The sequence below is a fragment of the Sceloporus undulatus genome, chromosome 1 (assembly GCF_019175285.1).
Source record: "Sceloporus undulatus isolate JIND9_A2432 ecotype Alabama chromosome 1, SceUnd_v1.1, whole genome shotgun sequence".
NCBI classification, from domain to species: Eukaryota; Metazoa; Chordata; class Lepidosauria; order Squamata; family Phrynosomatidae; genus Sceloporus; species Sceloporus undulatus.
Genome location: NC_056522.1, coordinates 337,762,801 through 337,773,519, shown reverse-complemented (window position 1 = coordinate 337,773,519; position 10,719 = coordinate 337,762,801). Strand labels below are relative to the sequence as shown.

General features: G+C 38.3%; 2 protein-coding genes across 4 annotated transcripts in view; one reads left to right on the top strand and one right to left on the bottom strand.

Annotated features, from left to right (window-relative positions):
- Positions 1-2,122, top strand: part of TRAPPC6B (trafficking protein particle complex subunit 6B) — a 14,948-nt gene extending 12,826 nt beyond the window's left edge. The window contains exons 5-6 of the mRNA XM_042453444.1: positions 218-311; positions 1,853-2,122. Coding sequence (XP_042309378.1) covers positions 218-311; positions 1,853-1,884 — 126 coding nt within the window. The 3' untranslated portion in view covers positions 1,885-2,122. The remainder of the gene's footprint in view (positions 1-217; positions 312-1,852) is intronic.
- A 1,281-nt stretch (positions 2,123-3,403) lies between these two features.
- Positions 3,404-10,342, bottom strand: GEMIN2 (gem nuclear organelle associated protein 2). Of its 3 annotated transcripts, XM_042453415.1 has the most exons (10): positions 10,148-10,342; positions 9,835-9,919; positions 9,430-9,519; positions 8,034-8,093; positions 7,641-7,754; positions 6,905-6,949; positions 6,143-6,211; positions 5,379-5,489; positions 4,711-4,769; positions 3,404-3,772 (listed from the first exon to the last, which is right to left on the bottom strand). In XM_042453415.1, exons 1-10 carry the CDS (start codon positions 10,267-10,269, stop codon positions 3,733-3,735), a joined length of 795 nt encoding a protein of 264 aa, XP_042309349.1. In that variant the 5' UTR covers positions 10,270-10,342; the 3' UTR covers positions 3,404-3,732. The 3 variants fall into 3 exon arrangements, with proteins under 3 accessions (XP_042309349.1, XP_042309363.1, XP_042309354.1); XM_042453429.1 differs by lacking the exon at positions 4,711-4,769; XM_042453420.1 differs by lacking the exon at positions 8,034-8,093.
- Positions 10,343-10,719: the final 377 nt, after the last annotated feature.

Genomic DNA, 10,719 nt, shown 5'->3' with positions numbered 1-10,719 from the left:
TTCCCAATGGGGATGGTGTAAAAATGTCTTCAACCCAGAAGACTGTAAAAGCAAAAATAAAATGCCTCCCTCCAACAACTCCCTGCCCTGCTGTCATGAGACAAAGCATGGTGGTTTCTCCATCAGAGTTCTTTCCCCCTTATCTGCTGTGTACCTGCATTCATGTTTTTTCCTTAGCATGAAAGAAATAATTTTGTCTGATTATTCTTTCTTTCAGTATTTGGCCTTTACTTGTGGATTAATCAGAGGTGCTTTATCAAATCTGGGGATAAAGAGTATTGTGACAGCTGAAGTTTCAGCAATGCCAGCATGTAAGTGAACTTCCTGTTAACAGAATTAAAGATACTTGTATTAACTATTTCTTCCACTTGAGCAAGCAGTTGTTCAACCATTGTGCTCATCATAACCCATGTGAAATTAGATGACTAATGAGCGATACAACACAATAGTTATGAGGGTGGTGAAGTGTGTATCTAAAACAAAATCAGAGTTCTGAACTAAATCTGGTATTAGTTCCATCTGGGATAGACCCAGCTAAATTAGTGGGAATATTGCACTAAGAACCATTTTAATGGCTCACTGGTTGGGACCATCATTGGAATTACTGCACAATGGAGAGCTTGTAAAGAATTATGTTTTTGAGTAACACCACCTAGAATCCCCTAGCCATCATGTTTGCAGATCCTAATATATTTACAGGTCTCTAGGTAGGATTTAACCAAGCTTGGGAAAGTTATTATTTGACCAGGCTGACTGAAGATTATGAGACTTCTAGAAACTTTTAAAACTCCTTTTAAATTCTTCCTAGCAAAGTACCAAACATAATAGAGCCAGGCCTTGCTCTAGATTTCACAGATCTTTGCACATCTTACTAAAGATGTCATGCTGAACCAATCCATTGTTCTTTTTCTGTATTACCAGACCTGTATCTTTGGGAATGCAGTAGTAGTTGAAATAGGACTACCTTCATACATCACATTATTGAAGAAAGTTTCTATAGAAATACCTAGTGACTTCAGGAAAGCCTGTTTCTATACATTTCAATATGTGTGACTTGCCCAAGATTACATATGAACCTGCCTAGCCCTGAGATTTTCAAAAGACATTCTTCTCTTGTTTCTGTCACATTCACAAACATGTCCAGTGGGAGTGCAGGAAAGGATTTTAGTGGGTTCCCCCAGACTCAAATTCCCTTCCTAGAGAGATCAGATTATGGCCTTCCTTCTTTTGTTATCAGGTGAAAGTGGTTTTCCCCTCCCCTTTGTGTTGTCATGTGAAAGTGTTTTTTTCCTGACATGCTTTTAAAATCTGACTGCAAGAGCTTTTAATATTTTTATTCTTGAATTTAAACATAAACGGTTCTAATTCTATATAGTTTTAACTTTTTGTGCTTCTTTTTGTGCTTGCTTTAATTGTCATAAACCAACCTGACCTCTAGTTTTGGGGAAAAGACATGATATAAATAAAATAATAATCATCCGAGGATAAAATCTAAGCTGCAATCCCATACCAACTGAAAATAAGATCTGTTGAATAGTTAGCTTTAAGCAGAGAAGTATAAGATTGGACTGTAACTTTTATATAAAAATAATCAAAACCCCTGTTCATGAAAGTAGACATACTTGATTAGATCTAGTTAGATGTGTTTTACTTTGGAGAGGACTATATAACATTTTGAACTAGTTCTGAGTGGTCAAAGTATAGCCAGAGGTTGTTTGTTTATATTTTTAGGCCTAATGCTTCCTGTTGAGGGTCTACACACCCTCCAACATTCTCCATCCCTGAGCTAAATGAGTAATTACTTTTACTGTGAAAGGTGAATATACTCTTAACTTCACTCTCTTCTTTGCAGGCAAATTTCAAGTGATGATACAGAAGATATAAACATGTACAGAACACTGCTTGATTTGTAAAATGATAAAATAAACTGTATATTTTATTTATAATTATAGCACAATGCAGCTGTCACGTGTTCTGTAAAATGTCAAGTAATTGTCAAATAGACCAGTGGCCACTTTTCATAATCTCCTTTTTTAAGTTATGTTTCATTTTTTTGTCTCCAAGATGTATTTTACAACACTGTAAAGATGTAATGGAACCTTAATTAAATGCTGAATTCTAATACCTGGTTAATTATGCAGTATTTTGATCTAGCTAAGAAGAATCTGTCCAAGGTGTTTGGTCTACATAGACAAATTCCTAACTCCACTCTACAGCTTTAGAACCACCACAAAATGGTGTCATCTGCTCACACTGTAGACACATACACTCATGTGCATATACAGTTGGCCCTACATATTCAAGGATTTTTTTTATCCATGGATTCAACCATCCAGAGCTTGAAAATATTTTTTAAAAAATTCCAAAAAGCAAACCTTGATTTTGCCATTTTATATAAGGGACACTATTTTACTACACTACTGTACTATATATAACGGGACTTAAGTATCCACAGAGTTTGGTATTCATAGGGGTTCCTGGAACCAACCCCAGTGGATACGAAGGGCCCACTGTATAATTTGTTTGCTAGTTTGGAGCAAATTGAAATCTTTACCCACATTTCCAATGCAGGATGACTCCCCCCCCCCATCACACATTAATATACAAATGTCACAGTTGGGAGAGGTAATGTTTAGACTACTGTGTTGAGCTCTATGTGGGGCTGCCCTTGAAAAGTTGGAGGCTGCAGCTAGTGCAAAATGTATTAGCCAGACTAGTGATGGTTATGCATTTAAGAGATCATACAACTGCACTGGCTTCCAACATGCGTCCACACAATTAAAGATGCTGTCATTTACATACAAAGCTTTCTGGCTTGGAGCCAGGATATCTGAAAGACTGCCTCCTCCCATATAAGTCTGTCCAAAATTTGAAAACTTCAGCAGAGGCCTTTATGAGGCTGTGGACATGCACTGACTTTCTCTATAGCAGATTGTGGAACTCCCTGCCAAAAAATGGTAGGTAGCTTCTGGAGGGCAGCTAAAGTGTGATTCTGCATGGCTTTTGGTATTTGAAACCACTCTGTTTTTAAATTATTTTAAAGAACTATTTTAAACTTTTAAAAAAAAGTTCTTAAAGAGTATTTTAATTTTTAAAAAGTTTTCATCTGTTTTAAATGTTTTACTTGTGCATCATCTCAGGTTTCCTGGTGGGGTGGTAGGTGATAGATACAGAAATAATTAAAACAATGATCAGTTTGTATTTTTGGCATTCTCATTTTCTTCCTGCTAATTACATTCCCCCCATTTCATCCAAATTCTGTTAACTCAGGTGGCATTTTAGCCATCCAGTTAAAAAGGCTAGTTTTATCTGTCAAAAGCTTTTTTGAATTGCAGCTCGAGTAAGATTTGTGTTGTTTCTACTGCAACTGACACAGCTGTCCCCTCAAAATTCACACCTGACAAACTTTTGAAAATTTTATTATAAAACATAAAAATTATTATACATCATGTGTATCAGACCAATTCAATCCTGCATTTTTAAAATGAAATAAAGATAATAATGTGTGTAGGCACTCTGCTGCTGAGCTCTTCCAAGCTGAGTACCAAGCAACACTCTTGCTTTTAAAAAAGTTTATGCTACTCTGTTTACAGATCATGTAATCCTCCCTAGCCAGTGAGATCATACTGCAAGGTGGGACATGTCTGCCATTCTTTGCACTGGAGTTCCAGAGAAGTTAGCTGATTAACAACCACAACATTCTGTGCTTATGCATATTCTCTCCAGATTTTTTCAGGTTTCCTCATCAGCCAGATCATGCTGGTCAAAATATCTGTAAGGTAGGTGGGAAAAATATGTTTAAGTGGTATGTATAAAGAAAAATCTAACATAAGGCTTAATGTATCTAGAACACCCACAGAATGCTGGCATACTAAGTAAGGGTTTGTGCTAAATTTCTTAACAGCTTCTGCAGGAATGGAGCCCCATATGTCAGCTCATTCAGCATACACTTCTGTAGTCGTAGCAGAAACTATATGGGTGGTTATTAGACAATAAAAAACAAATAAATGGGTCCCAAACAGCTGTGTCTTGGTGCTGTGTCATTGGGATCTAGCATTTGGATACTACATAAAATGTAAAGGAATTCGCAAGAAGTGCTGGAAGAGTTATTTAATGCAACTGTGAAATTTATCTTTGCCTGCCCTCAGAAAGATATCAGGCTCTATGGGAACATCTCCAAACAGTTCTGAGGAGAAACAAGAAATCAGAAAAAACTAGGAGCAGGCATGCTACATACTACATAGGCAGAATATGTAGCTGTCTTGAGTCTTGTTGTTTAGTGCATACAATTATCTTTGAATTTTCCATGCCATTCGGATTTTAGGTTACTAATTTCTATTCCTAATCTTTGTTGCTTCAATCTCCTAAAAATGTTACAGAGAAAGCATGGGTCTCTACTGCATGATTTAGATGGCAAAGGGAGAGATCCCTGAAAAATGGGTGGAGAGATTTTCTGTCGCCAAACTCTAGTCACAGAAGGTGCTTCTGTCTAATTTGCGGGGCTCTGCTCCTATGCTCCACACTGTAGTCTGCTTCTGCCATCCCAACTACATGCACCTAATGTAGGTGCTTCTGTCACCCCACCATTATGTTCACTGAAAAACTATGTTTTTAGGCCTTCAGAAATGAAAATGCAAGACAAGTCATTGAGGGCAAGAGCCTTGTATGACCCAAGTTCATATTCTTCACAGTTTATCTTATTTGCCATACCTGCCAACTAAACAAATTATCAAGTTCAGAGCAGATACTTTTTCATCATTCTTATTCTCCTGAAACAGTGGGGGAAAAAGATTATTTCAATACATTGCAGCAAACATCTGAAATATGATAAATATCAACAATCTGAAACAATCTTTCTCTGAAGATGTCAGCCACAGATGCTGGCGAAATATCAGGAATAAACTCTTCTAGGACATGGCCACATAGCCCAAAAACCCCACAAAAAATCTCAAACAATTTTTGAGATTGTCTCAATTCTCTAAATGTATTGTGCTGAACATATTTTAAAACATTTGGAAACACCCCTTGATATAGCAGAGGCTGGGCGACCATCTGTTGGAAGTGCTTTGATTGTGTGTTCCTGCATGGCAGGGGGTTGGACTGGATGGCCCTTGTGATCTCTTCCAACTCTATGATTCTATATTTTTGAAAAGCAATAAAGTACTTGCTTTTTAGACATTTACTCATTTGTAAAGTACTATCAGCAATTATACATGAATATCAACATTCTAGGTTGTCACTTTTATCATATATTGTCCTTGGTCATGCTTTGAACTACCATTCTCAAAAGTGTCAAAGTGAAATGTTTTTATGACCCGGTAACAGCATAAATTACATTTTCCATTCATTTCCTGCAACTATCAATTGATTTCACTTACCTCCAATACTCTCACTTCAGAGCATTGTCTGGCCAACTGCCGAATTAGAGAGTGAGCTTCTGGTAACAATGGTTTTTCAAGACAGGCCAGTAGAGCATAAAGCCATCGGCCCTAGAAAATGTAAAGAAAGTTACAACCTGGATTTAATGTACTAATCATATGTCACCCCAGTAAAGTGAGAATATAATTGTCAATTTTATCAAGAGATGGTTGGATATAATGACAACTGTGACCAAATCCACTAGGAAATTGGACAACATGAAACTGATATAACTTCCTTAGGGCCATAATCACGCCAAATTCAGACATCTAACAAACCTTGATAGAACCTGGGGCATTAGCTTCTGAACTGTAGTTGTAGAAGCTCTTTCCTAATCGCTGTTGTAATGGATCAACACAAATGGATTTATGACTTATTTTTATAGTCTGTAATAAGTACAGCCTTTTATACAGCTGGAAACCAACAATATTTGGTTATAAAAGGACTATATACATAGTATAAAAGGACTATGAATGTACCCAGAAAATAAGCGACAGGAATGCTGAAAACAGAGCTGCAAATACAATGGCATGTCATGTAATCATTATAATAACAAGGACTTAGTTCTTGTAAATGCCAAACAAGTATTTACATTTTCAGATTTAAAAAGCCAACTAGTGATTGATAAGAAATAGATGCATATACAGTCCCTGCTAGCTGAACCTCAAGAGGAATCAATTGTCTTTCTCTGACTAACATTAAAAAAAGAAAGAATGTAAATTACCAGCTCTGTAGTAAATTCCTTTGCTGCAAGCCAGTTTGTCAGATATTCCAAAACAGCAGTTACTGTTGCCTTTGAGGAGAAACAGAAACAGTTATGAAAATATTTTCTATCAGTGGAGTTTTTAAATACAGTACCTCTTCCAGGAACAGCCAAAATCTAAATTTATATTTTAGAAAATGCAATGGACAGTAAAGCAATCAGATGGCAAAAAGCAACATACGGTACATAGGTTGTATATATGTTCACAGCCATCTTGCAATGTTAATATGACTCCATAATTTATGATTTTATGATGTTGGCATCTTAAGTCTTCCCCCCCCCCCAATAAATTTAGTAAATTGGAGACTAGTTGTTTGAAATGATAAGTATTAATACAAGCTGGCAAAGGAATGAAGTGTTTTGGGAGCAAAGCATACTGCAACTTTGAGCAAGCTTGAAGTAAAAATCTAATTGTTTCTTTTGAAAAGAGACATTATAATAGTAGGATGGCTGAATACAGGACAAAACAGCTATAAGAGCCTGCCATCAGCCAAATTATTATTTTTTTAATTAGTGTTTTAAAATTTTACAAAAACAAATATAATCAACAAACAATGCCTCTGAGACCAGTACACTGAAGTATTATCACATTTGTGATTCACAACTATCCAGCTATAAAAATCTCCAGCTAACACACTGACAAGAGCTACAACAGAACATGTTTAAAAATTAATTTAATAGGATTCAGCAAAATTATTCATAGAGTGAAAGAGGTAGTGCTACCTGATTCATTCTGCTAACAATGCTCAGGAATGGAGGAAAGCCAATCTGAAAGAAAAGACATCATAATAAGTAGAGGTTTTTGTATGATACAAATGTATTTGTTGGAAATCTTAGGGGGGTTAAACAGGGGGTCTTGATACAGCCCCCAGCTGACATGGGAATCTAGCGACCAGACGGCCCTCTCTGAGAGCAGGCTGCCACTGCGGTCCCAGATGAGCTGCCAGCAAAGAGTGGATTTTTCCCACTCTTTCTGCCAGTGGCCTTCGGCTGCCTCAGAGTGGCTGCCAGTCGCTCTGGGGGCATGCATTGTCTGTATGCCCCGCCTCTAAAGCATCTGGAAGCTGCACTTTTTGGCCTGTCTGTTTCAGGTCTAAATTAGCTTTAGACATGAAAATTACTGTTTTGGTAGCAATATTTTTAAAAATCATTATAATACTTCTAAAGTTTGTTCACTTTTTATTAATTTTGATCAGGATTCTAAAAACCAGTGATGTGCCAAAAGAAACTGAAAGACCTCCAGGGGCTGCATGATTTCTATTCCCTGAATTAGGTCATGGGATCCTGTAGGAGAAAGGAAGCATTTGCATAAGGACTTGACTGGGCCACAAACAGTAGAGCAGCAAGGGAGGTGAATAACTAGCAGCAGAGTGCTGGATGAAGATAATCAGATACATATTTATGCATACAGAAAACCTCTGGGTCAGGATATTCAACATAGGTTCAATGGAGCATTCACCTGCACATAATCAATTCCTTCACTGTCATCACTGGGTACTTGAACTGCTGTTTCTAAATATAACTTCTCACCCAGACAAAATTTTTTCCAGCCTTCTTCATCATCAGGTCTGGGCTGAAGAACATAAAGAAGCATGTTATTTTTCTTTTATAATGCAACAAATTTATATTTTGGGGAGATGGACAGAAAAAATTGCCCATCTTCTCTTAAAAGGTTGTGAAATTTCTATTTGATGCTACAATTTTGGATATGACATTTACAACAGTTACCACAGCACCACCAAGCATCACATCAGGAATGAAATATTTGTGGAATGTATCCATAAAGAGCTATACTGAGTATAATGGAGGAAATGCTTTTGACAACCACAGTGGAAACATTAATTCTACTCACAATTGCTACGTTACTGTCTAGTTGCTGTGACTTCCAATGACTTCTATGCTTGTTCACATTCTGAAATATTTAAATGAAAATTGAGTATCAAATTTATAAGGCAGCATATTTTTGAAAGTTTTAATTATGTTTAACATGTACCTGAAAATGGCAAGTGCCATGTTCTCTCTCAAATAAGGGAATCCTCTTCTAAGGTGATGCCAGTGTAGAAATGGAAGTATGTCTTCCTACCTTAGAACTACTGTTTTTACCACTATATACATTTATACAGATTTAATCAATTGTTTCTTTCTGTCCTGGAAACGCTCCAGAGAATAACAACCAAGGACTCAAGGACTGCCACCAATTCAATGACTGCCTCTTTTTAGTAGCATTACTCCAAAAGATTTCTAAAGCTACAGAGCATCATTCCCATTCTGGTTAGATTAAAAAAATTAAAGGTTAAAGCATAACAGAGTAAACTTGTGTACTTAAATATCAACACAGATCACTATCCTCTTAGGTCAGCACTTAAAAACGATAAAAAAATTATGTAGTAAGTTCATCTATCCCAAATGGTTTATGACTTTTAGTCAAACAGAAGAGTATAGTTAAGATGTGAGATGAATACCAGTAGGTACCATCTCTCCAATTGCACATGTGTCTATTAATGCTAACCTGTCCATCAAAACTGGTTTGCTTTACTGGTGATAAATACCGATTATTTTCAGTAATGCCACAGGTTTTGCAATTTCAGGCCGGAAAATAAAATGCACTTTTCCAGAACTCAGCATTACAGAAATTATTTATACGAAAACTGAAAAAGTAAAAAGTGAGATGGGCACCAGGCAAGATTTTATTGCTTTTTCCTAGCTGACATTTTCTCAGGATGTTCTGAGAATGTTACACAGGTCACAGCCACAGTATGACCGGCCCCACTCCTTTTTCACTGTGATAACAGTAAAACTGAACTTTTAAATGTGTATTATGAGAGCAGGGGCCTCTAGAGCTGTATTAAGTATAAGAATGTATGAAATAAAATTCTATGTAATGCACTGGACAGATCTAGAAGAGAAAAGATCCACTGCATTTTTAGTTGAAAATTGGATGAAAATTTCTGGATAAGGGGAGGTATTTTGTTTCCTCCCAGTTTTGGAGAGGTCAGAGGGGCATTATAGACCAAACTATGCCTTTTCAGCCAGCTTGAAGGCATCTGGAGACTCAGTACTACTGTGTTTTGATGGCGGGGGTTGCCTGATTTGTTTTTCAGTTGGGGAAAAATGAAGACCCGGAGGGATTAGAGAGCTGGGGGGGGGGCATGCAAAAAGAGACTGGAGCCAAATATTAGGTGTAAACCATACTCTTCCCACCTGTGTCATAGAAGATTATTAGTATTTTATGCAGATTAATTACTTACCTGACGAATGGCTGAAAAGTGTGCCACTTGTTCTCGCTGCCATTTCAGTGTCGGAGAGAAGCCCACTGGGGCAGGCTGGCATCCTGAGAGCTGAGAAAATAAAGGACACCGCTATTTTAATCCGGTGGTGTGCAATCTTAAGATTAAGGACCGCCACTGTAGTTCCGAATCCAAGTCTGGATTCAAGCCAGATCAGTTGTCCAACAAAGTATATTTGTAGTTCTTCAACAGGTTTTTACAAAACACATGGTTGGCGTCAGATCACCAGGATTCAAAACTGCGACAGCATTTCTCTGCTCTTAAAAACGAGGAAGAGCACAACCAGGCAAATAATTACTCTAATTATTTCCCAGATCCATCCATCGAAGAGCTAACAAATACATTTCTTTTAAAAAAAGAACTTACTGAAATGTTCACAGTCTGCTTCTTTTTCAACTTCTTGGGGTCTATTTGAGCCACAACAACATCAGGGCATTTTGCAGCTTCAATCCTACAAAAGAAGGATGAATACCCGAAATCGAAACGCATTCTGATTCGAGAGAAGGTCCAGTCATAGATTTCTGCTTCTATGACTGTCTTTAACGTTGTCTGGCTCTTTGCTATGGAATTCTGGGAATTCCAACTCCCAGAATTTCATAGCAAAGAGCCAGACAACGTTAAAGCGGGACCAAACCGGGTTATCTCCCCAGTGTGGATGCAGCCTGAGCTCTCCACTTACTGGACTCGCTTTAAGTACTCCTGGGGGGTCCTGGGGGGCACAGTGGGGTCGAAATCCTCCGCCAGGTCGCAGTCCCCGACAGGCAGGAGCCGGGGCATCAGTTCCTCCACCGCCGACTCCATGAAGCCGCAAGAGCTCCTCTTCTCTTCAGGCCCATGCCATGATGACGGCAAACGGAAGCGCGCATGCGCACACCTGCCTCCAGACAACACACTGCGATGTTTATTATAACGTCGCTGTGCCACTTCCCACTGCCTCCCGTTGCACTCTGGGTTTTGTAGTTCAGCGAGGCCTAAGCGCTCTCCGGCTGAGCATTCTAAACGCCTTTCCCTTAAACTGCAGATCCCAAAGTGCAACAGGAGGCAGCCAAGTGTCTGATAGTTCAGTGTTTTATTGCCCTCCTCATGAATGTGGGAAAACGCAAATAACAAAAACACACTGTTTTTACCTGAGAGAACACCTCTCCAGGGATCCCTGGTCCTCCAGCGCAATTCTGTGGTCAACATCTGCCAGACACTGAGCACAGAATTGCTCTGGAGAAGCTACAAAGGCCTAGTAGTGGAGTGTGCTCT